The sequence below is a fragment of the Balaenoptera borealis genome (genome assembly GCF_965194805.1).
Source record: "Balaenoptera borealis genome assembly, chromosome: 4".
Classification (NCBI taxonomy): domain Eukaryota; kingdom Metazoa; phylum Chordata; class Mammalia; order Artiodactyla; family Balaenopteridae; genus Balaenoptera; species Balaenoptera borealis.
The window spans coordinates 82,088,636-82,115,556 of record NC_138861.1 but is presented as its reverse complement, the minus strand read 5'-3'; the positions used below and the strand labels follow the sequence as shown (position 1 = coordinate 82,115,556).

Genomic DNA, 26,921 nt, shown 5'->3' with positions numbered 1-26,921 from the left:
ACACCTAGTCAGTGCTCAGTGAATCTTAATTTTTCAAGCATATTCCTTACCCACACTAAAAGGCCCCATACTTAAGATTCTATCTAGTTTCAAGCCCAAGATAAAATATTTTCATAATCACCTTAAGTATCAACTTGTTAGATGGATATATTTAGATGAAATATATGAATCTGTTATTAAATATTCAAATAACATAGTATCTAGACATGTACTGTAGTTTTTCATAAAATTTTTACAAATGTTACTTTGAAACTAGACAGTTTACATAAGCATATAAATTAAAATAAGGATAGGGGCTGTCTTATGCTGAGAATTAAAATGCACTTGTGCAAAGTGATAGATGTTTGATATTAGCAGCAGCTGTTATTAATGACAGTTTAATAATTACTGCCTAGATTTCATAATTGAGGAGACTGAGTAAATAACTTACTTAAGGTCACATAGCCAGTAAACGGTTGTCTTACTTTCAAAGCATGTCTACTCAGTCAATAAACAAACCAGAGGGCAGATTGTATTTACAGTAAGATAAAATAATTCAGCCATTGATTTTTGTCCTTTACTTTGAATGAACTGAATGAGGTTAATGTCTTCTAGGGATAAGACTATCAGTGATAAATTTTATACAAGGTTGTTATGAGATAATTATAAATTCAGATAGTGGGGATTTACCTAAAATTGTGTATGGAGGTTAAATAACCTGTGGCTTAGTCCTAGTTACATAAATTAATCAACTGTCTTCCCTATTTCTTCTAGCTCTGGTAGAACAGATGAATTATGAGATCTCATGACAGAAGTATCAATATTTTAGAAAATGGCAGTATTTTTGAAACTAGAAAAGCATTTTAATGTAATTTCTAAGACAAGATGTTCTACCATTATTGCCAGGGGAAAGTTACAAGTTGGTACCTGGCACATAATATGTTCGGTGTGTCTACTATTTAGTATTTGTGTCTTATTAGTGTGCTTACAGTTTGGATACTTTTCCCCTTTAACCTCTAACTTTTTAGGAAAGTTTTACTTGTAGTAATAGTAGTACAGAGTATTTTCCAGATTTTTTAGCATACTCTTAAGTTCTCTCCCCTGGCCACTCTCCTAAACATGACTGAGAGTTGTGTATCCCCCAAAGGACCTTATATTACTAAGATTTTTGTGTACGTTAAAGTAACATAAACTGTTAGTATTAGAATAGCCACCATTTATTGAGTTTAATATGTGACAGCCACCGTGCTGAGCTCTATAGACAATTCCCTCATTCAAACTACATGGCAGTGGAGGTACAGGCACCATTACCATCCCATTTCACAGGGGAAGAAGCTCAGACTTGTGTATCAGTATTGTCCAACAAAATCACAGCTCTTGACAGCTGGGATTCAAACAGTGGTTTCTTTCTCCAAACCCCAATTCTTAGCTACCATGCTTTATTGCCTCTTGTGGAAATATCTTCAGTAGACTTAGTTTTTTGCTTAACAGCAGCTTAGCTCCTGAGTTAGGGAGTTAAAGTGGCAGGAAAGCAGTTTGCTGTGGACCTTGAGTATATGGACTTGAAACTTAAAGGGCAGTGATGGAAAGGAGATTTTAGACTCTGTTTCAGCTAGCACATTTAAAGCACACAAGTAACAGCTGAACTGTGCACCAATCTTTAGCTTTTTCACTAAACTATATGACCTTCTAAGGTAGTTTGCACTAACCAATACTTTATTACCAGGCGTGGGACTGGGAGATAATACTGATTTCACTTACTGTTCAAAAACCATTTATAATACTTAAGGCTATTAGAAGTTCATTATCTAGAATTAAAGCAGCATATTTTATCCTAACAGTCCTATTTTTTATTTATTTTTAGATTTGCTATTTAAATGTTTTAAGGAACTGTAAATACGTTTCAGTCACATAGGCAATTAAGCAGGTATGTAAGTGATGCTTCTACTAGGTGGACTTATAAAAAGCAAAATATGCAGAGAAAAGGAAGCATATTTCACTCCCCAAGGAGCAGAACTAAGAATGAATTATAGGCAGAGACCTTGTCCTTTAAATCTAATTGCATAATGACAACAAATAAAAAGTAAACGCAAGCTCATAGCTACTGTTAATTTGTTAGAATCTTTCAGATGTATGTGTTCAATTTCACTGTTGGAAATAAAATTTAGATAACTTACATTTGTTTATTATAAGCTTTATTTGAGTTAAAGATAGAAAACAATATACTTTTATAAGTATACTTTTATACTTTGCAATTTAATAATGCAAGTTGTTATGGCAGTCTAAAATAGTTTACAGTAATTTCTTTTATATTATACTTCATCATATAATCCTTTTAGACATTATATATATGTAAGGAATAAAGCTAATCATTTATGAAGTTTAACGATAATCAGAAAATTTTCTTCAAAAAAAATTTCCTTAAGTGTGTTGCTAGGTATAAAGCTCCTAATTGCCAAAATACTTAAATTAAGTGCATGAACCCAAGTCATTAAATAAAAATAAGAGCACATTTGTTTAAAAAAGTGCTACAGAAGGTGGTGCACAAAAAACATGCACTTATACATATTTTCCAAAACGACGTAAACTGTACTTTTAGGCACTGCCGTCTCTTCAAATTTTCTGTACCAACAATATATAGCAGGACTTTTGATGTCCAGATGCTACTGCAGGAAGATGACTAAGGCAACCACGTGCAGAAAGCTTGTGCAAAGAGACTATAAAGATAGCATTCCGGAAGTAAAGGCTTGCAATGATAGTGGTTTGATACCTGAAAGGCTTGGAGTGTCTTCCTGTGATTAAAAAATTAAAATCTAATAATGCCACTGGAGTCATATAAATGGTACTTTATGTACAGAATTGTCGCCTTTAAAATGACTTAAAATTTGTAAACAGGCAGACAGTTCATTTCTGTGCTATGTTATAGAGTGTGGCTTCTGTAACAACTAGCTGATCAACTGTGAGAGCCAATTACGTCTAAACCCTAGTATAAAATGGACACATTGTAAATATGGAATGTTTAACATATAGATATTAGACTTCAAAAATGACAATATTCAAAAATTCCCCAAGTTTTATCATATTGCATAGCTGAAAATTATCTATGTATAAAAGTGTTCTGTTCATTCAAGCAGAATTTTGATCCAGTCTCCTTCAATTTGCTTCTTTCATACTGTACAGTGGATCCACAAGTTTATTGTGCACATGCATTAAACCTTAAAGAAAAAAAGCACAGTTCTAGTTGTATTTCTGATTTTGAACTATATCTCATTTAGAAAACAAAAGATTTAATATTAAAATACAAGTATACTGGCTCCCATCTAATACAGAATAGTTAAATTTATTGGAAAAATGCAAATAGAAATGTTTCAGAATGTTTAGTTTTAACTACCTAGCAAATATCAATTTAGTTATTTATGAAACCATGGATCTGGAATGGGTACAGGTTCTTTGTGAGTAACCAGAAGTAGGGGTAGTTCTTGTCTTTAGAACTTCCTTCAGTATGACAAAATAACAAATTTGAATACTAATTACATCTAAAAGTCTGTTGAGTTTGACCCTCTGCCAGTTAATCTAACAGACTCCAACAAGGGGCTCAGAACTGTTGTTACATTAGTTCTCTAATATATTACCCTATCCATTCATCTGGCAAATTATTTTCTACTATTTTGACATGTGTATTTACAATAAGGGTTGATTACAAGCCACACAGAGAGGTTTACTAAAACAATAAGATAACCTAAATATCAATTTCCAAGTAAATTTAAATTTCATCTTATAATTGGTATGCTTGTAAACTGTCCTTAATTTTATTAAAGCTTCTTGGGAAATATATTCCAGTTACTCATGTCTTAACGCACATGTATCGTATTTCTTTGGGGAAATAATTGTCCCAATTAATGAACTAAAGATTTTATATTTTGGAGGTTAAAGAAATCAGTTAAATTTACCAGGTTGTTAAGAACATGGAGGTTGGGAAAAGGGACTCATAATGTGGTTTTCTTAGGAAATGGGATTACTGGATCGAGGAGACAGGGTACTTGTTAGTAAGAAGGTGTTCTTTGTCAGAAAGGCTGCAAAAGCACTCTAAAATCCAAACTGTGAAGGCCCACTTTTAAGAGATAAGCAAAGGGACATACAAAGAACACTGAAGTATACATGTAGTAGGAGAAAAACCAGGAGTGGAACAGTCTTAAAAGGAGGAGAGAGAAATATTCACTCATGAAATTGAAAGAGAGAATGCTAATTAACTCAACAGCTCACTTCAGTGTCTAATCAGCACCTCAAACTTGTTAACAACATCCAGACCCATTTTCCCCTTCTAAACCATTTCTTTAAAAATACTGGTATATTGTATTACCCTTTGATGAGCTGCTAAAGCCAGACAACTGAAGTTCACTGTTGATTTTTTCCTCTTTCCTTTTTAAATTCAGCAGCAGGACTGGTGGGCACTACTTTCTGATTACCAACTCAGCACCCTACTTTCATCACTTCCCATTGTCCAATTTTTCTAAAAACAGAAGCTAGATTATACCATTTCCCTACTTAAAATTCTCCAATTGCTCTGGTCACTTAGAATATAATTTAGATTTTATTCTGTTGTCTTTGTTTATCCTTCTGATCTCATGTCCTCCCCACTCTCCCCCTTTTGTGTTACACTCAACCCTGGCTTTGTTGCTATTACCTCAGAAAGGCTAAGCTTGGTTATATAGTACAGGGTCCTTATATTTGCTGTCTCATTCAGCCTGGAATGCTCTTCTCCCTGAGCAAAGCATGATTATCTCCTTTTGGCTTTTTGGGTCTCAGCCCAAATGTCACCTTATAATGAATTACTATTTCACTTTCTTTAGAGCAATTTTCACTCTTAGAAAATGTTTTTCCTACCATGTCTCCAACTAGAAACTGAGGTCCAGGACCTTAAATTTACTGCTCTAAGTCCTGGGTCTATAAAGGTCATGATACATGGTGGAAGCTCAAGAAACATGTACTTTAAAAAAATCTGTGAAGATTCAGTGAGATGGTCTCTGGAAGCGTTTTTTTAACTTAAAATGAATCTAGAACATATATTGTTAAAAAGGAGGCAGGAGAAAAGGAGGGAGCAGAGACCAAGATTCTGTAGTTCAAGGTCCTGAAGACAGAAAAGTATCAAGGGCACTGGCAGAATGGCTAGACATGAAAGGAAAGGATGCTTAACGATTAGGATAAATTTAAAATCTTGGAGGTAGGACTGTGGAGGGACTGAAGTTAAGCCTTCCATGCAGCTGGAGGGACAGAAGGGTCAAAAGGTTAAAATAAGTAATGGGAAGAGTTTGAAAAAAGCAAAACAAGGAGCACAGCTAACCCAGGAAATGAAAGAATTATGGATAAAAAGTACCAAACTAAGCATAAAGGCACTTGATCGGTTCTGCCTCCACCTCAGGTATATGGCAGCCATTTATCCATCTGGCCTTATTTATAAAATGGAGTAACCTCAGCTCAAAAATTCAAAAAAGAAAGCAACGTACTCAACATAGTGCATAAAAGTCTTATAATGATGTTTCGTTTATATGTCTGAGATAATGTAATCTCTGATACTTGAATGTTTCTATAGTGACAGTTCCATAAAGTTATATAACCCTCCCTTCCATGCTTACCAGTGCGGACAAAAAGCCTGTGATAAAAATCCGTGAGTATGTGGACAAACCAACAAATACTTCATTCATTGGACTGTTTTATGCAGAATATCTCCGAGGCTGGATTTGAAGCACACTGATTTATTGGCATTTGTTCTTTGCTCAAAAAATGTTAATACATAAGAATATTTTTCTCAGGGCTAATAACCCCTCCCCCCCAATACCCTTTTGAAAGGCCACTGATACGCAAGCCCTCATTTGCCTTTTCACTCTTAATTTTGTTTTTAAAGTATAAGCTAGCCCCATTTTATCGGTATACTTTGTTCTCTATTAAGAGGAACTTTTTCTGCTACTGTGCTAGCTCATCCCTATACCTGTGCTGTTGATTATATGGCATTTTCTTCAAATCTAAATGTTACCGTCTTCTACAGCTCTCAGTCCCATCAGCTCAATTCAAGTTTTCATCAACTACTATCTATAAAAATCTCTCCCTTAACATCCCCTGGACTTCACAGTGATTTACATAATTTAGCACTTAAACTGAAATGGTATCAATGTCATGTGTCATCCATCTACCTGCCCAACTACCTAGAATTTACCAAGTGTCTCCAGTGTACTAGGTAGGTACCCTTTGAGATGCTGAACTATTGCAATGAACCAAAACTAAAGTCCCTACCTTCATGGAACTACATTTTATTTTCTCGAATCACTTAATGAGCCAGTTTTATGAAGAATGCCAACTACTTTCAGGCAGGGATACTTGTACTTCTTTCGGGTATAACACCACATGAAACAATGTACTTGAAGGCACTGTAACCCATGTTTCTTGGCTGATGACACTAACTGGAAAATATAGTTTACATTTACCAAAAATAAACATTAAAAGGTAATTTTTTTATACTGTGAAAGGTATCTGCTAATGAAAAATATTTACCAGATAATTATCTCTAAATAGAACCAATCTTATTTAAAACAATATTTAACTGAAAAGTTTAACAACCAGTATGTAAAAAGCAGCAAAATGGAGATTGGAGAGACCCAAGAGAGGGGACAACAAAGACACTGGTAATCTCAGCCATGTGGTTTAGAAGATGTACCTCTTCCAGGGTATCAGCTCTTTGAGGATCATTCTACTTGATATAATTCATCTATCATTCGCTTAAAGCTTTGATCATGGAAAGAAGAATACATCAGAGCTTAAAAACACGCAACTTAAAACATCAGGGTAAACATTAAAAATCCAACTCCTTTGTAAAGTTTTTTTAAAACTAAACACTGGCTGTAACTTGTACATAACATAAAGCTAGTTCCAAACTAAAAATAATTTTGGAAATTTTAGTACTTGCTTTCTGAATAATAAGAGTTTACTATGACTAAAGGTAAAAACTGACAACGTTCTACACAAGAATGTGATAAAAATAAATAATTGCTACTTAAATCATAAACAGAAGTAAATTCTAATGAGTATTGATAAAAATGCATAGACTTCTGATGTTGCTTGAAGAAGAAAAGTTAAATATAATAGATTTTATAGTTGGGTTCAATCTGAATTCATTCAACCTCTATCAAGCTATTGGAGCTATCGGAGTAGGGCCTAAAAAGGATAAAACAAAACAAAAAAAATGTTCACCATGATGATGATGTCTTGAAAATATATTATCTCAGGACATAAAACATAGGTTTTATTTTTTAAAAAACAAAAAACTAGAATAAAACAAATTATTAAAATGTTTTCCTGTGATTTACTTATATCTTTCAAAAGATATATACTGAAATAAACTTCCATATGCTAATGATTTTTATTGTTTTAGATGCAGTTAACCTAGACTTCAAGAGCTAAATAATTAGAACCCTTTAAGATTCCTGTTGACACTTTTAAAGGGATAGCAGAAGAAAGAGTAGTGATGTGAATGGTATTTGAAGAATTACAGATTATAACTAAGGGATTCATTTCCTCCAGTATATCTTGCAGTGATATAATAATAAGGATTTGGGAAATATATAAAACTACATTTATAACATGTATAAATTTATGAACAGTCATTCTACCTAATATAAAAATACCTTACTGTAAATGAGGTGTATATATAGCCCAGAACAATATCGCAAATCCATTTTTCTCCATATTGAAGGAGGCATCCTGACAGAGGCTGATGTCCTGAATCTCTTCAGAAATATATACAACTCCACTGGAAAATAATTTCTAAGTGACTTTAACATCCCTACTAAGCCTGTTAATTCACCTATAAATGGGATTATAAGAGTACCCATGTCATAGAATTGTGAGATTTAAGTAAATCAGTAAGTATAATATGCTTAGAATAGCACCGGGTCAAATAACTATTGGCTATTTATTAAATGTTTACTTCACTAAAATGTAAAAATTTTCTGATAAAAACCAAACTGACAAAAATCAGACAAGTATAGGGGTTTATCTGGGGATTACTGGTGCTAGAAAATGGCAATGTTAAATGAATCTCCTCAAAACTGTTATTAAAATATGTGGATAATGACGATTCCTTCTATTAACTTTTTCAAGGAATCTAATATTTGTGACGAAACCTGGACTACATGGAAATATATGGGTAAAACGCCATCTAAGGGCTGTATCTTATTCACAACCCATAACTGAGCTATTCTCTGCTTTTATCTGTCAAATTACTAACAAGCTAACAATTTTCAGTTTAATTTGGTATATTTGTGACTTGGTAAAAAACTGGTAATTTAACTGATAAAAATATAAATGACTGGAAGTAATCTAAGTGCTTGACACTAAGGAAACCTTTAACACCTTTCATTAGAGTAAAAAGATTTAAAATGTATTTTCATTCATATAGTATCAGTAGTACACTTATTACATACTTTGTGAATTACTGAACTATATATATGACTAATTACATATTTTCATATCAGCTATATAAATACAGGTGCTTTGTAAAGAGTACCTATTTATACAGCTTGTTTATGTGTATGTATTTATATGTGGAGTTGACTCAAGCAGGGAATGGCTTCTAAACTGAGTGTATTCAAGTGTCCTTGAAAATCTCTTAAACACCTATCACAGCAAGTATATATGGTTTTATATATTATATATATATATATATATATATATATATATATACGTGTGTGTGTGTATATATATATATATACATGGTATGGTAAAGTTTAAAAATTACTGAACTAGACTGTAGGAAGAAGCAAAAGGAAGATAAATATGCAGAAGTCTGGGCAAACTCCTGCTTACGTGCAGTTTATTCCACAGTTTGACATTTAGCAGAATTTATTGTGAAGATTAAATGAGATAGTGGGCAACCCATCTTATCCCCGATTTCATTCTAAACATAGCTGAGAGGTTAGGGTGGGACAGGTAAACACGAAAAAATTAGAAAGGACATATATACATTTCCTTTTGGGCTATTTAATCTTGTATATTCAATATGAAAGTAAAATATTTAATTTTGGATTTCAAGAAACATCTTGTTTACTGAAAATATAGATTGAAGAAGTTTTCTTCAAGAAAAAAATATTAGGAAATTACTTTGAAAGCTAGTATTATCTGAAGTGAGACATTTCTAATCCTCAGCACAGTGCCAGTTTTCATTAGGCCACAATGCAGGATGTAACTCCCCAATCATACTAAGTTTTAATTGTCATCTACAATGGAACATTCTCCCAGTCTGCTTTTGAAATTTCAGTGCTCACCTTTAAAGTATTTCACAGTTTTAACTCTTAATTCTAAAGTAGCATCTTCATCACATACAAAAATAGTTCGGGGATGTTGCTGGAAAGCTGAAACAGTCCACATGTGATTGACTCCTTCTTCTATTGCTTTGTAGAGAGCAAATGCCTTGTGTGCACCTGTTATGAGGATCATTACCTGAAAAATCGTGAACATGTACTTGTCAATTCTTAAAACATGTTCCAAATGACTAAGAAGCTCTATTTTTTTTTTAAACAAAGAATTTAGCACCAATATTTTTCTGAGGGTTAAAATAAAAATAAACAGCTCCATATTTCTTCATAGTTCCAGGTATTTACTGCTGCTCTTTAAGGTAACAGGCAAGCACAAAGCATATCTCTACTTCTGGCTGAACAAAGTAAAATAGTATCTTGTAATGGAGTATTATTGAATATACCATAATGCCTATGATAATTAACACATTAAATACTGATGTGCAAGAAGAGACCTGGGAGAATGAAGAAAAAGAAACAAAAGGGCTGTTTTGCAAAAGCAGAGTTACAGATCAACAAAGAATTTATATAACCAGGAATGATATACGAAATTGCTCTAGTCCAGATAAGCAATAGATATTACTTTGGAAAAGCAAAAGACTCTGAAATAACAGATATTTTAAAAGTAATCTAGAGAAATAAGCCTAAAGATTGTTTCATTGAACAGGTGCTATCTAAAGCTGTTTTGGAACAAAACTAGATTTAAAGAAGGGTTCAGAATCTACTTAAATGCAGGAACTGTCCTTTAAACAAACATAACTTGAGACCATCCTTAGGTACAGAAAATCCAAGCTCTTTGTCCCAAATCCCTGATAGCCTATGAGATAAGTCAAAGAACGTGTGCAAATGTGAGTGTATAGGTGTCTGAATGAATCTAATCTTTAACATTTTTAGCAGTAAATCAATCTTGTTTTTACAAGTTAAACAGTTTATGTAATATAATAAATCTTTTACCATGATTTTTTTCATTATAATTTAAAAAAATGAATGTTAAAGTGGTTGTAATTCTAAAATACCTGTAACAACGTGAAAATTCTGTATTTCACATTTTATAACCAGACCTTCTAAAACAGGGAGGAAATTAAAGATTAATGAACCAGATATTACTGTATTTCTTTTATCAAGATCATTACTTTTCATTTTGAAGCTATATTTGATTAATATCAAAGCCCATGAATGAAATAAGATATGTATGAATTCCTACTGTTTTTATTGATACTTCTTGTTCTTAAGTATAGAGATCTAGGCTCAGTGAAGAATTAATATGCCGTCACCTATAATTAAAAGCATTTTTTAAAAATTAGCAATGCTTGATATAATAAGGTAAGCACAGCACTGATTAATGGGTTTATTAGTTTTCCTTACTGGAAATTAATATTTTTTTCTTAAGACTGATACCTGTTACAGAGGAGTTTGAAAAAAAACAACAAAATATTCAAGTTCTTTGCTCCATCCTGTCTTCTAATTCAGAATCTTTGGAATTAGGACCCAAGAATCAGGGTCCCTTAAGTGATTAGTATGCAATCTGGCAGAAGTCCTTATACTAGCACTTGAAAAGGCTTTTTAAAACTATTTTAACACACACTACATTAAATGAGAATATGTAGTGATTGCTGCACGATGGATATTTTCTGAAGTTTAATTTATTTCAGGAGTTTTAAAATGTGATTTGGTGGTTTCAAAGTTAAACACTGAACTTAAGCACTTTTCGTGAATTATCTCATTTAACTACCCACATCAACAGCGTGAGATAAATACTATTCTTACTCATATTTTACAGATAAGGAATGAGACACAGATATTATGTAACTTGCCCAAGGTCTTGGTAAGGCTACTATATAAACAAGAGGTTTGATTCCAGCATCCATATCCTTAACAACTACAATAAGACATATATAACCTTTAATTGAGAATTAAGAAGAAATATCTGGAAAATCAGAAATTGAAGAAAATTCCTCTTGGAATATAATTTGATGTTGATAATACATGATTATTTCTACTCTATCTGCTCCACTATTCTCAAGGAGAGTATTTCTTGTATTGTGAAAAAGCTTAAGAGTAGCCCTATCTGAAACCAAATCTTAAGGAAAAGCAGAAAAGAAAAGGGGGCATTTCAGACAGTTATGGGGTGGTCAGTAAAAAGCTAGAAATTTGGTAAGGCAGGGCATAGGGAAATGAAATGGCTGAAAACTGAATTTTGATAATACAGAGCATTTTATGCCCAAGATCATCTTGTGATGAAGCAGCCAGGAATCAGAGACTCTTCATTACATGCATGAGTAATAACTATGTTTTTGAAAAAAAAAAATTCAGGCTGTAATAGAGAACAGGAAAGGTAAAGAATGGAGATAGCCATGATTTAGGATGGGTTTGCAATAATCCTTAAAAAACTGATATAGACCAGAAGTAAGGCAGTTCCGATGGAGGGCTGGATCCTTATTTATCTCTAAGTTAAATGGAGGAATGTGGTGACTGATTAGATGTGAAGAAGCTGAGAATGACACACGTTTCAAGTTCAGATAATTTTCATGGAGGGTATTGCTATTCACCAAGGGAGGGAGACAATTTTGATAGAAAGATGAATTTAAATTTTGAACAGTTTAAGTATAAGGAGTCAATTGGAAATATGAAATCTGCAGCTTCAGAAAAAGAACTGGCTAAAGATATGTACTGGTAGTTATCACACTGTTGAGCGTAGTTGACCTTTTTAGAATAGTACTAAATCTACCAAGAACAGGGTTGCAAAGTGTGACTGCTATTGATGTGTTAATTAAAAAATAACAAAAGCACGCACACAAAAAAGGTCACTGCCTAGAAGTATGCATAGTGAATATGCAGTGCTAGGAGATGACACCCTAGGGAGCAACAACATTCAAAAGGCAGATGGAGGAAGAAGAGCCAGGGAAGCATACTGAGAAAGAATGGTCAGAAAGAAAGAAGAAGAATGGTAAAGGTTTATGATGGAAGAAATAGTCCATAGGAATGAATGATGAAAAGAGGCCCAGTAGGATAAGACCTGTAGAAAAGATGATGATCTTAACAATTAAGAAATCACTGGTGACTTCTGTGACATTCAGTAAGTCAACAAAATCAAAAGATTTTTAAGTTTTACTGGTTTTTCCTTATGTCATCACAAGAATAAACATTCAGATTATTTATATATAATAAGCAATTCTAAAGACGCTATAGTAATTAAAAACAATTTGTGTCTTTTCTTTTGAAATTACCTTTAAAACATAAAGCATTATCTTTAAATATATCTCAGTAAAAACAAATTTTAATCCTTTGAGGGTAAATTTGGCTTTCGTCAAACAGCCAAAAGTCAATAAAAATCAGATCTGGTGGTTCAGGTAGATAGCCAAGCTGTGCATAGAACCAACTTTGTCCAAAATGAATTATGGGCAAAAGTAATTCATTCAAACTATTCTCAACAGTTACTGAATACCTATTATGTGACAGGCAGTGTACTGTGCTAGATATACATGACTCATAAACACTTGGAGATTATAAACTAATGAGGAAAGGTATTAAACAATGAAACATACAAAAACAATTACAAACTGCAAGAAGCGCTATAAACAAAAACTGTGGTAAAAGAATAAAAAAATAATTTTGATTATAAGGATTATGGTCAGAAAATGGAACTCTGAAAGCTGAAAACTGGTGCCATTTTAGCTAAGCAAGGGCTAGAGAAGTAGAATATTTCACAATTAATTAACATCAGTGTAAGGCCTCAAAGCAAGAAAGGAGTGAAAATTGAGGGCAGTGACTTGTGTGGTTCATTACCTAGTGGACAATTCCCAAGTCTTAAGAAACCTATAATAACTTCTGGGTTGTCACTTCCAGGGTGTGTACAGAAGGTCCTCATTATCTGAGTTGCCAAAATGTGAAGATACTTATTGATGCACTGACCACTTAAAGATTTGTCTCCCATTCAAACCTACTTGCCATTCAACAATGGCATCTGTCCCACACATGGATTTAAATTTTAAATATATTTGCAGTTATTGAAAATGACATTGAAGAACAGCTCACATCACAGTTAAAACCACTGGCAGATGAAAATCTGTACACATGAAGCCCATTAAAATTGAAGATAAAGTCATTAAGTATAATCATGTGATACTTGTTTCAAAAGAATGCTATGAAAAATCTAGCAGCACTATTTACAATAACCAAGACAATGGAAACAACCCAAGTGTCCATTGACAGAGGATTGGTTTAAGAAGATTTGGTACGTACACACACACACACACACACACACACACACACACACACACACACACACAAATGGAATATTACTCAGCCATAAAAAAGATCGACATACCACCATTTGCAGCAACATGGACGGACCTAAAGAATATCATACTAAGTGAAGTAAGTCATACGGAAAAAAACAAATGCTATATGCTATCACTTATATGTGGAGTCTAAAAAACAATACAAGTTAATCTATATAAAACAGAAAAAAACTCACATAGAAAAGAAACTAATGGCTACCAATGGGAAAGGGGGTAAGTTAGGAATATGGGACTAAAAGATACAAACTACTATATGTAAAACAGATAAGTAACAAGGATTTACTATATAGCACAGGGAACTAGTCAATATCTTGTAATAACCTATAATGAAAAATAATCTGAAAATATATATATATAACTGAATCACTCTGCTGCACACTGGAAACTAACACAGTATTGTAAATCAACTATAATAAAGCACTAAAGTCCTTGGGAAAACTACTAAATAATAAAAGTAGTTTTGCCATAATTTTCTTTACAGTCATGCTGGGAATGAATACTGTGAGGTGAATAGCATCATATAATTTTGTTGGAAAAATCAAAAGAAAAAAAATCAATGTTTGAATAATTCTGTTAATTCTAAGAATTAGCATAAGAGTTGCACTGTAACTTTAATTTTGTTATATGTAAGAAATCTTTTTGCATAACTTTCAGTTTCATATTTTAGAACTAAGATTGCTCTAATTTTTTTTCAATTTATTTACTTGAAATTTCAGTCTTTAAAGGGTCTTTTTTCATAAACCAATTATCTTTAGATGAAAAACTCCATTTTGAATGACAGTTCTATTTGTGCATTCAAGTCTAGATATATTTACATTAATATCAGTTACTTATTCACCATACCTTGTCTGTACTCTTTCCTCTGAACCTGTCCAATCCTGCTGCCAGAAGGGAATGGAGTTTTGGGTTTCCATATAATTTAACCACTTATAATCATGAGCTGACTATAATTTGGTCTGTTATTCTCAGGGCAGGAAATGACAGCCCAATTAAAAACTAAAAAATTTGAGTCTACTGTTCAGAACTCTTGCCTTCTTAAACATACCAAATTTAGAACAGATCCAGCCCTAAAGGGGTTCTTTTTCCACTGGAAACCAACTGAGCTATCTTCCTACAGTCAAGAATCACATTACACTAAATTATTCTAAGCCTCCAAAAGCAGTTTAATGTTAATTATGACTGCATCTTTGTTGCAACAGTCCTGTCACAAGACTATATGATCAGTGTGATTTTAGAACCTCAAACTGTGAAACAAGAAGAGGCAAGTAAAGCAGTACCCCAAAAGAGATGGTGCCTAATTTTTAGTTTCCAGCTCCAAAGACTTAATTTACTTGAATTCTAAACATGGCAATGAGCCTGACAGAAATTACTGAAAGCTAGACAATTTATACTGCAAATAGGATTAACCCAAAATAGCACTTATTTGACACCACAATTTCTCCAAAGTCTATAGACATCAAAGGAAAAACATCAAAGAACATTTAATTCTTACTTCTCTAGCATCCATCACTGTCCCCACACCAACTGTTAGAGCCATAGTTGGCACTTTTGATAAATCTCCATCAAAATATTTAGCATTTGCCAAAATGGTGTCCATTGCTAGAGTCTTTACTCTTGTCCTTGATACTAAACTGGATCCTGGCTCATTGAAAGCAATATGACCATCTGGACCAATTCCTTTCAAAAGAAATACATATACACACACATATATACATAAGTAAATAAGGTTTCTCAAAGTTCAACATGATTTAAAGACCAAAGAAATAGTCATAAACACACTTACCTTGTTTTATTTGATAGCTGAATTTCTAATGCTGCAGTAAAAGATTTGTTCCTGTATTTGATTCAACAAGTATTTCAATGTTTTCCATATGCTTAGCATTGAGCTAGCATGATTCTAACAGCAAAATTAAGTTATCACTTTATAATAATATTGTATAAAGCAATTTCACATGCATCCTCTCAACAACACATATATTTAACCATCTTGTGATATAGTCAGATTAACCATATCTATTTACCTCATCTCCCCCTTTTTTTAAGCTCAAAAGGAAACTTTGATGCTAAAGGATAATATATGATTTGTTCAAGGTAATAATTTAGTAAGTACTAAGACAAAACTCAAATCTAAATCTTCTGATTCCTAACCCAGTGGTCTTTATATTCACACTTTAACTTGCTTGGTTCTAGTCTAGATGGGGCAGTTAACTACTGGACCTCCCTGTAGTATAGTTTCCTCACTTATAAAAATGTTTAGATTGGACAAGATATTATCTAAGGCAGTAGTTTTCTTCAAACTTTTTTGACTGCAACCTACTGCAAGAAATACATTTGACACTGCAATCTAGTACACATATAAATACAATTAAAACAAGAATTGCATGAAATAATACCCTTACGAGGAGCCATTCAAGCTACTTTTGATTACATTTGGTTTCATTAACAAAACGTACAAAGGGAAATGGTGGATGTGACTGACCATATTGAGTTCATGACCTAATAATGTGTAACAGCCACAATTTGAAAACTCTGCTTTAAGGAGATCTGCCAGCTGAAATATTCTAGGACTGCCTCTAAAATATAGATAAGAATATGACATTTCTTATTTGAAAGAAATTGGAGGTAAATCTTTTCATAAAATCAAGAATCTTTCTATGGCATAAGTAAATCAAGTTTTATATACATGGACCCTACTTGCTAGTCAGATTTGTGGCAACTTCAATCAAAAAAATAAACCCACAAGTTCTCTGGGTCAAAATACCTGTTATACTTATATTCTGCATATTTAATGATATATAGGTGTATCTTATTGGCTCTTAACACACAATTCTAACAACTTTTTCCCAGGCTACAACAAAGTAAAATATGACAAAGAGTAACCTGGTTTTGAATGAAGAAAGAACTGAAAACCTTAGGAAGCAAATATGAACTACCAAAGCACAATAGTCTAGGAATTTTTAACAATATAGGATTAATTTTTAATCTAGTACATAAAGCCAGACCTATATGTGGTTAATATGTATGGTTTGTTTCCACTATTAAGTATATATATGCTTGTCTATTTTAAATCATAGATATGCATATCTCTCTAGATTTGTAAAACTGTTCTGCTTTTCCTCTTAAGTATACATCTGCCTAAATATTTTTATTTATATTTCTCTATAGAGGAAAGGATGGAACCAGGAAAATAAAGAGTTCCAGAAAAAACAGGAGGTCCTGTTAGTGGTCTCACCAGTGATTTGGGTCACACAAAAGTGTACAGCAAAGCTGAAATTATCAGGAATGGTTCATGATGGAGAAGGGTCAATACATTCCCTTACTATCAGTAACTATCAAAAATTGAGCTTTTCCTGATATAAAATTATATTTTAAAAATGTTCAGAATGTTTTACAAAGCCTTATAAAAATTTTCTTAAAAATAATCATGAACTCTAAACACCATGGTTAATTCTTATTCAGTCTTTTTTTTTTTTTTTTAATTTTATTTTATTTTTGGCTGGGTTGGGTCTTCGTTGCTGTGCATGGGCTTTCTCTAGTTGCGGCGAGCGGGGGCTCTCTTCGTTGTGGTGTGCAGGCTTCTCATTGCGGTGGCTTCTCTTGTTGCAGAGCACAGGCTGTAGGTGTGCAGGCTTCAGCAGTTGTGGTGCGTGGGGTCAGTAGTTGTGGCATGCAGGCTCCAGAGCACAGGCTCAGTAGTCGTGGTGCACGGGCTTAGCTGCTCCGTGGCATGTGGGATCTTCCCGGACCAGGGCTCAAACCTGTGTCCCCTGCATTGGCAGGTGGATTCTTAACCACTGCGCCCCAGGGAAGCCCGATATCAACACCTTTATGAAACATCCCTAAAACCTCTGAGTCTGGATTGTGTGTCTTTCCTGTGTCTGTAGTTCTGTGGGCTAGAAGGTAAACTTCATGAAAGTAAGACTTTCTCTTCTTCATAACTGTATCCTTACTATTTAGAACACATGACACACAGGAGGCCCTCAATAAATAATGGTTGAATAAATGAATGGATGGTTGGTATTCTTCAGAACGTTCAGTATAGTTTTTGCCCCCTTCTACCCTGCTCTGCTCCCCTCACAACAGGGGCTAGACCAATCATAACACCCTATATCTCATATCGTTTAGGCAGAACTGTTGTGATCTAAGGACAAGTACTTAGGCCAAGCTGAAACAATCAGAATTTCTCTCTATAAATCTGAAACTTGACCAGGAACACAGAAAGAAAGAAGGCATCTAGAGCTGAGGCATTTGATGACAGCACTGCAGGAGAGGATCAGGTGAATCCCTGCTTCAGTGATCTGAGGCTCCTGGTTCTTGTTCTTCTAAAGACTTGTTTTTTCCAACTCTGATATCAATTCTGTAAGTTACCCCAGAATCATTCCAGTAAATTCACTTTTGGTCTCATTAGTAGACTACATTTACTTGCAAATCAAAGAATCTAATCGTGTAACCAAAGTAGAGGGTTAAAAATTTCCCCAGTGCCTTATTTTTACCTTTTAAACACAAATTATCTTAAGATAATTTTAAAGTTAATAATGCTTTTAGAGTCTATTTATAGATTTCCATGTTTGTGTACTTTATTGCTGGGTATGGATCAGGAACTGCATGATACACATTATTCTTTCTCCCAACAATTTTGTCATCAGATGAAGAACTTCTGAGTATGTATTTCCTCCTTTCTCCTTTCTACAGAGGGAAGGGAACTCTTGCTCCATTTCCCAGGAGTGAGCAATGGTGGATTAATACTCTGGAGCTCTTCTCTGGTCTTACTATTTCCAATTCAGGGAGGAGAAGTAGGAAACCCCATTCTGGCCTCAAGCCCAACCTGCAATCTCTAATCCAACTTTACCTTTAATAAAGCTGACATTTTGATCCCATTTGGCTCAGTTCTTAGTGTTTTTATTAACCAAACCCTGGAACAAAAGAAGGGTAAGTGGTAAGACCCAGATACCAAGCCTCATCTTGAATATCCAATGATAACAACCTAGATCAACGAAGGCGAAGAATCAAATGAGATTCTTTCATGAGACAGATCCAATATTAGGGTATCCCAAACAGGGAAAAGTTCAAAGAAAATGTAATAAGCCAACCCTCTGTTCCCTATACACAATTATGTGTCCCTTGGATAATAAATATAAACTGTCAGACCCTGGATTAGCCCACGACTACAATGAAGGTGTTAATGGAAGAGGAAAGGAAATCCTGTTAAATTTTTTTGCAAGGGGAGAACTACAGGAATTTTAAGACAAAAATTGGTTAAAAAACAAAATAAAGTTCTTTTTAGTAGTAAGAGTCAGTGATAAACATAAATAATTATGATTATGCTCCATTAGTTTCAAAGGTAGAACTAAGGTGGGTTATTGTGAGGAAATGCACTGAAAAACTTTAGCTACAAAGAAACAAGAAGTGGCTTAAAGCTATGGGGAAAGAAGAAAGTTTATTATAAATCTCTGTAAAGGGAGATTAAACCTTAAACATTACGTTAAGCTAAAATATTTTCTGGCAAGTAGGCAAAAGGACAAAATGGAGTTAGAGAGTTCTTATCAGTTTTTTTCCCCCCAAGTAAATTCTACTTCCTGGCATTGAGACACCAAGGGATTTGTCACAAGAATCCTTATGTAAGGTCAATAAATTAACAGGAAAAAATAAGTCCTCAAATAAAGAAGTAAAAAAATACTATTTATGTTATCCATTCAGCCATTTTTAATACTAAAGTTTTAATAATTGCCATATCTTTTTGTATAATGGTAAATGAGTGAAAATATTTCTTGATATAACTAAGATAAACAGTTTAGGTATATTATTTTACAGTAATTCTACTTGATTTTGGTAGAGTTTAGAAAATCTAAAGAATGCATGGGTAGCGCGCACTCCTTAAACATTTTCAAATATCTACTGCCTTGGCCTTGATATTGGTAGGCGCAAACAGTAATTATCTCAGAATTGAGCAATACGAACAAAACTGGAATGCAAATGTTTTCCAGGAATAGTGAAGTAATATTAGCAAGTTTTATTTAAAAAATAGATACTTTCTATTTTGAAAAGCAAACTAGTCTAACCATCCTGTCTATTTAAGAAAGTAATTGATATTAGTTCTGCTAGGTAGAGATAACAATTTCCTCAAAGAGAAAAACTTCAGTCTTGCTGGATACCCTTAGAGGTAAATCAGTAAAAGAGCAGGACATTCAATGAACTAAGGAAAAATTACTTCAGAAACTACACCTCAGAGACATAGTGGAGTAACACTTAATGGATTACCAACTACATACCAAGCACTGCACAAGGCATTTATACATGTTATAATGTGGTTAATTCTCATCAATTCTGAAATGGTTATATAATGCTGTTTTACAAATAACTTAATTATATTGAATTAGTATACTGAACTAATTTACTGAAATCAATACATTTCCTAAGATCTTACAGATAGTAAGTGGCCAAAACAGGATGCTAATTTTTGTCTGACGATAAAACTCAATTTTCTCCAAAGGCAACCAAACACCTCAACAATACCTGGCCACCTCAACCATAAATTAACCTCAGTACAGGTCTATTGAAGATCTAATTCATATAATTTTGAGCAGTCTTGTAATAAATTAATTATAAGATATACCTAGATCTAATGGATATATCTATCTCTATATATCTAATGTTAATTTAGAGCTTTAGTATGTTTAGTTGAATACTAAAGAATCTGGCAAAAAACAATTTGGTTTCAGTTTAGATGATGTACTATTCATATGCTTCACACTGATGGCAGAAAACCGTATTGTCATTACAAAGGAAGAGATTCTTTCACCTCTTTTCAATGGTAGATCATGAACACACAATATATATACACATATGTATGTTTGTGTGTGCACGTATATATATAAATTTCAAGTGGAATTCAGTTAATTAAACATTTACTTTAGAGTTTATTAAGACAATTATACAGCTTAATTCATATTAACTAAAGGCTGATGATAAAAATCTTACATTCTTAACTCATTTCTTAGTGAAATGAAGCAATATGAATGATCAGTAGAGAAATGTTAAAATCCACCTGTTCCACATGCAAACTTTCAGAGATTTAACGCTGTAATTTGATAAGAAAGCTGGGTTGGGGTTTTAAAGAAACAGTAAAAGAATAAGAGTATCATTTAGGAAAAGAAACATATCACTCGTTTTCTAAGATGTGGTAAACTATCAGTTCTAAAGAGGTAATTAGGCAGGGATTAGGACCTATTTCTCAAGCCATAATTTAAACAATTCCCACTTGCAACATTAAGATTATTTTTTGATGAAAATAAAGTAAAATAGAAATCAATAGCTGAATAAGTGGGTATTACAGACAGTCAACAGATGTTCTTTACATTACACGAAGGTAAGTTTTGGGGTTTTTTTATAGCACCTAATCCAAATATTAATAAATGATTAATGACAAAATGTTTTACGTACCTCCAACAAAAAGATCAATTCCTCCAGCTTCTTTTATTTTCTTTTCAAATGCATCACATTCTGCTTGTAAATCTGTAGCATTCCCATCAAGGATATGAGCATTATTAGGATCTATATCAATATGCTTAAAAAAGTTATTCCACATATAAGAATGGTAGCTTTCAGGATGATTTCTGGGAAGTCCTAAATACAAAGTTAATGAATAAAAATGTAACTATTTCCAGAAATAAATCTAAAGTTTACTTTTCTGATTAAGCCATAAATCCTATTTAAAATATGTAACATTTCTATACCATATTCAATTTAAAAGCATTTTTATATGGAATATATGCTTATTATGTGCCAGGCATTATTTTAATCACTGTACATGTATGTATTAACTCAATTAATGTGTACAACGTCTATGGAAATAACTATTATCAATCTCATTTTATAGATGAACAGAAACAGATAAAAGTTAAATTAACTTTCCCAGGGTCACAGAGCTCACAGAGGGGCTGGAGCACAGAAGTCTAGTTCATGTGCATGTAATCACTATATTCCCCTTCTCAAATACAAAATTTTAACCAATAAAACTGATTTATGTGTTAAATTCAACATAAATTAAATGGCCACACAACTGAAATCTTGATCTACGTTCTTCCTCTGTTATTCCTATTTACATGCAAGGTATACTAAATTACAACAGTTCTTTGACAATGGCTCAGGCTACCGTTAAAAATGTGTACCTATAAAATTTAAAATTTAACACAGAGTTTATATGTATCACTGATCATTCTAGTTAAGCAAGGTCACAATCAATAAATTATAAAAGCTTCAAGGCTACAAATATAAATAGCCTTATATTTAAAAAATATTTTACTAATTACATACATATTAATTAATTTATCCCCACAACAACACTGGTTTTAACTCTGCCTTAAGAAAAAAAGAAAAAGAGAGAATGAGAAATGTGAATGAATTGGCTCAAAGTTGATGGAGCCAGAACTGGTAAGTGCCATAGCTGAAGACGAATGCAAATCTTCTGATTTCTAGTCTCATGGTCCTTCTACTATGTCATGCTGTCATTACAAAAATAGTTTTTTTTATATAAACTCCCAACCCCACTACAAGGTAATACATTATACTCTAGAAATATATTCATATTACATTCAAAACAAATTTAAATAATGTTAATATTCTCAATATATTAACTTTATTTAAAATATAACATATCCAAATAATATATTCAAATAATATAGCTTACCTACATACTCATCCATGTTAAAGGTCTTCACATATTTAAAAGAAAGGTCTCCATTCTTGTGATATTCTATTAGTTTTTTATAACATCCTAAAGGTGTACTCCCTAAAACAGATAAAGATTCCATTTTCTAACATAACTTGAAAATCTAATTTAAAAAAACGTTTATATTAACCTTATTCTCTTCTTACTTAATGGTATTTTATATTTCTAATTTATTAGGCAAACAATTATTAATTTAAATACACATTCAATTAACAAATATATGTTGAATTAGTCTCTCTACAAGGTAACCTAAATTTTAGTAAACTAGAATTTGCTGAATAAAGCTGGGAATCTGTCAGCAGAAATTATAGCTTGGAAAATTATTCTTGTGTCATTGGATATTTGGAATTAATGGTGTATATTCCAGGATTAGAAACTTCTAGAAAGCACATGTGAATTAGAAGAAAAATAAACGTCCCACCTTTAGAGAAAAAACTTTATTTAGAGAGGGATTTGTAGCATAAATGATACATAAATAGGTCAAGTATTGACGATTCAGTGAAATCAAAAGGGAAACCAGAGCTGAATTTAAACACTGCCTCTACTTTCAAAATAGAAAGTGGCAAGGATTGAGTGAGGAGGCTTATCCTTTAAGTTTTTAACTGGAGCTCCTGTTTCTCATTTTGTGTTATTTTCAGCATATACCAGCTAAAATGTATAAAGTAAAATGATTTCTAGGAAATGGGATCTTGGCTTTGGATACTTCATCTGAGTTCTTAATGTTATTGTTTTATAAATGTGATTCTTTTATGTTTTATAAAATTAAGATCTGTTTGATAATGCTCCATGAAATGACACAATAAAGATAAATGAATTTAGCCACTTGAGGATGGCCTCCCTTTGTTTTTTAAATTTGCTGTATTTTTTCACTTTAACTACAAATTCGAAGACTAGATTGACTACATTCTTACAACAAGCAACCTGGCCCACACAATCCTGGTCAGAGTACTGGTTTCTAGTCCACCCACCATCACAAAACAAAATAAAACACCCAAACACAAAATTTCTACTCAAGAGGCAGGGAGAAGTATGGCAGAACTAAGCAGTCTCTGGCAAAAAAAAAACACACCAGAAAAACAAAAAAACAACAAATACAAAAAAAATCTAGAGTAGTAAAAAGACTGACTCTCATTTAAGATGACAGAATAATAGAAGTGGCTAAATATCACACAGACAGGTTCACAGAACAGAAGACTAATAGGTTTTCTTGAAGTTAAGCACACATATTGTTTTAAATTGTCATTAATAATTTAAAATTTATGTGGTCAAACTTTACAATTCCTTCTCAAAGAACTATAGCCCACTAACATGAAACCTGGATAAAAGATGGATAAGTATGCTCTTCTTTCTCCTTTTCTAGAAGCATAACAAATTTTCTGTGTGTATCTTTCAGTGTCAAGAGAATAATTATAGGACTCCCTCCGTAATTGAAGGACATATGAATAAAAAAAGAAGGTGTCACAATAGTAATAAAAAACACATTCATTTTCTACTTTTTAATCAAAGTGGCTGAACAGAAAAAAAAAATGGAAGATATGGTACAGGGTGAACTGGTAAAAGAAACTTCATTTTAATATATTTGCTTTGCAATACTCATTTACTAACAACTAATTTAGCAAGTGCTTACTATGATTCACATATGACAAAGATTACGACTGTTTCTACCCTAAAAGAACTCACAGAATACGGATAGACAAGTACAAAGTAACTATAACACAAGGAAAAATATAAATATCCTATAAGAATTCCGGAGCAGTATAGTGAATCAAAGAAGAACACACTATAGTCTTGCTTGTTGGAGGAAGGATGAAAGATGGCATTTCAACTGAGTCTTTGAAGAAGAAGTGAAATTCCCATAATCAAAGAATGGGTTAAGCTGTAATTGAAAATAGAAAAAAGATGGGGGAGGAGGTTCAGAGATGACACTTGTATGCCTACCATGTGCTAGATGCTATGCTGGTGCTTCATACATTAGCTAATGGAAATCTCACAAGTTTGGGAAACTGGCATTATCTTTCCCATTTTGAAGTTGGAAGAGTTGGGGTAAAAAAATTAAGGAATGTGCCAAATATCACACACACGGAAGTGAAGCCAGATATTCAAGAGATTCTGCCTGGTTCCAGAGCTCATAAAGTTCTTATTATACAGTATGCTAGCAACATGAGTGAAAGTAAAGCCAGCAAGTTCAGGCCTGTTCTCTGAACTACAAGCAGTGTAACCTGCCTACCCTGATTCAGTGTAGAGGAATAGTGGGAATAAGTCTGGGAGGCAGGTTGGGTGCACAGCATGCAGGCCCTTAAATGTTAAGCTTGTCAACATCACTTCAATAAATATATTACTGAACAGGGCTTCCCTGGTGGTGCAGTGGTTAAGAATCTGCCTGCCAATGCAGGGGACACGGGTTCGAGCCCCGGTCCGGGAAGATCCCACATGCCGCAGAGCAACTAAGCCCGTGCGCCACAACTACTGAGCCTGCGCTCTAAAGCCCGTGAGCCACAACTACTGAAGCCCGCGCGCCTAGAGCCCGTGCTCCGCAACAAGAGAAGCCACCGCAATGAGAAGCCCGCGCACAACAACCAAGAGTAGCCCCCGCTCGCCACGACTAGAGAAAGCCCACACGCAGCAGCAACGAAGACCCAACACAGCCAAAACATAAATAAATAAAATAAGTTTTAAAAAAAGATATATACTGAACAGATATTCCCCAGAATTGTGTTTGGTGGGGCGTAATTACAACATAGCATGTTGTTTACAGAAATGTATGTTCAAATTTCAAAAGCACGGGGTGCAGGGAGGTAAGGATGGGGCATGATTAACACTGTCATTGGTCAATGAAGGAGAAAAGTAGAAAATGTTAACAAAGGTTTTCCAGAGATATACCCTTGGCAGATGTATTATTAGGCAGTAATACTATCCAAAATAAAGCAGAAGAATTGTATATCAAAATACACAAAAACATGTTTAGCACTGCTGGCGTTTATGGCTCTGAAGCCTTTCTGCTCCCATACTCAAATTACTGTTTATTTCTTCATAATTAAGACAAAGTGATTAAGGCAGCTAGTCTGAGCATGGCCCAGGTTTACAGAAGGCAAACTGATACAGAGGCCATGTTCAACCACTGGGGCTCACATATCAGAACTGTGGGTGCTGAGGGGGCCCATTTCTGGTGTGCACAATTTAAAAAAATTCCTCTTTGCCATTCTTACCAAGACCTACTGCCATGGACCGAAAAACAAAAAGCAAAACAACAAACAAACAAAAAATCAACTTGGTGAGCTAACAGTATCTTTCATGGAAATTATGCAAGTGAAAAACAATCATGATTGTAGCTTTTCTATAGTTGACATGTATGGGGGGAGGAGCAAGAGGAAAAAATACTGTTTAAATAAAACACACTTATGAGAATCTTAAATTTACATAGTGTTTACAGTATACAAGGGACTTGCTCTTATTTGAGGTTCAAAACAGCATTGTAAGCTATTAATTTCCTTATCTTCCTTAAAAGTAAGGAAAACAAGAATTATGGTGTAGAATAAATGCCCTTCAGTCACCAAGAAAGTAGCAGCTCTGATTCCAGGTCCAATACTCTTTCCTATGTAAGTCAACAATATCAAAGTACCATGAATCAGTGACACCACTTGGTTATTTTTTAAGAAAAACCCTAACCGAGAACTAAATCCAATAAAGTGTATAATTAATGCTTATGTTCATTCTGTCATGAAGACATACCTGTCTTCAATTTTTCACCTGTAATACTTCTAAAATAGAAAATAATCACAGAAATAGCAAAGGGCTAATAAGATAATATGAGGCATATGAGGTAAAATTAAGAGGCAGCTGTACATATTTTAGGTACCTCTTAATGATCAATGAGAAGGCTAATCTCCCAAGAAACTGCATGAAGAGTGAAAGCAACATCCCTAAATACAAACAAAAGACTACTAGAAAAAGTTACAAAAAATATCATGACCACGACCTGAGCTATATTTCCTTTTCCATTCTGGAGTGGTAGGTGAGACAGAATTTTAACAAATAGTAATGAAACTTAGATACCAGATATGTCTGTATCTATGTATTTGACTTTATATGTTAAATCAGTGATATGTCAAGAAACAAACAGGAAACATATTTTACTAAGAAAAAGCCTTCAATCCCACAGCCTTGAGTACCTAATATGGAAAAAAATGGTGCATTACCTGTTGGCAAACCCAGTGTAAAATATCTGTCCTGTCCAGGTCTGAATTGAATGATGCGATTACAGATGTATTTGGCTGCCCATTCACTAGCCAAGTCATAGTTATCAAGAATTACAAGCCTCATTATGGTGATGCACAGCTTCCAGGACAAGAAGTTCAAACCTGAGAAAATTCCATTGTAGAGCACTTTAAGTAATTTACAGTCAAACAGAAGTACAATACATTGATGACTTTAAAAAGGACAGTACTTAAGAAAGACATGCATGTATACAAATACAATCTGTACTTTTAAAATAGTAATAATGGGGGCTTCCCTGGTGGCCCAGTGGTTGAGAATCTGCCTGCCAATGCAGGGGACACGGGTTCGAGCCCT

At 33.6% G+C, this 26,921-nt stretch overlaps 2 protein-coding genes across 4 annotated transcripts in view; one reads left to right on the top strand and one right to left on the bottom strand.

Moving 5' to 3' along the window:
* The window catches only part of GUF1 (GTP binding elongation factor GUF1), a 43,660-nt gene extending 25,159 nt beyond the window's left edge, over positions 1 to 18,501 (top strand). Inside the window, exons 16-18 of one of the 3 annotated variants that reach the window (XR_014244100.1) lie at positions 16,790 to 16,949; positions 17,750 to 17,901; positions 18,317 to 18,501. Coding sequence is in view for 1 of the 3 variants with exons in the window: in XM_082390579.1 (XP_082246705.1) it covers positions 17,750 to 17,783 (34 nt within the window). In the remaining 2 variants the exon portion in view is untranslated. Of the gene's footprint in view, positions 1 to 16,789; positions 16,950 to 17,749 lie in introns of all 3 variants that reach the window. The other 2 variants (XR_014244101.1, XM_082390579.1) reach the window with 2 other exon arrangements.
* On the bottom strand, positions 821 to 26,710 carry GNPDA2 (glucosamine-6-phosphate deaminase 2). The gene is given in 7 exon segments (XM_082390816.1): positions 821 to 3,134; positions 3,136 to 3,194; positions 9,294 to 9,468; positions 15,117 to 15,301; positions 21,065 to 21,247; positions 22,311 to 22,412; positions 26,549 to 26,710. Coding segments are annotated over 7 exon segments (861 nt in total). The 5' UTR covers positions 26,673 to 26,710; the 3' UTR covers positions 821 to 3,101.
* Positions 26,711 to 26,921: the final 211 nt, after the last annotated feature.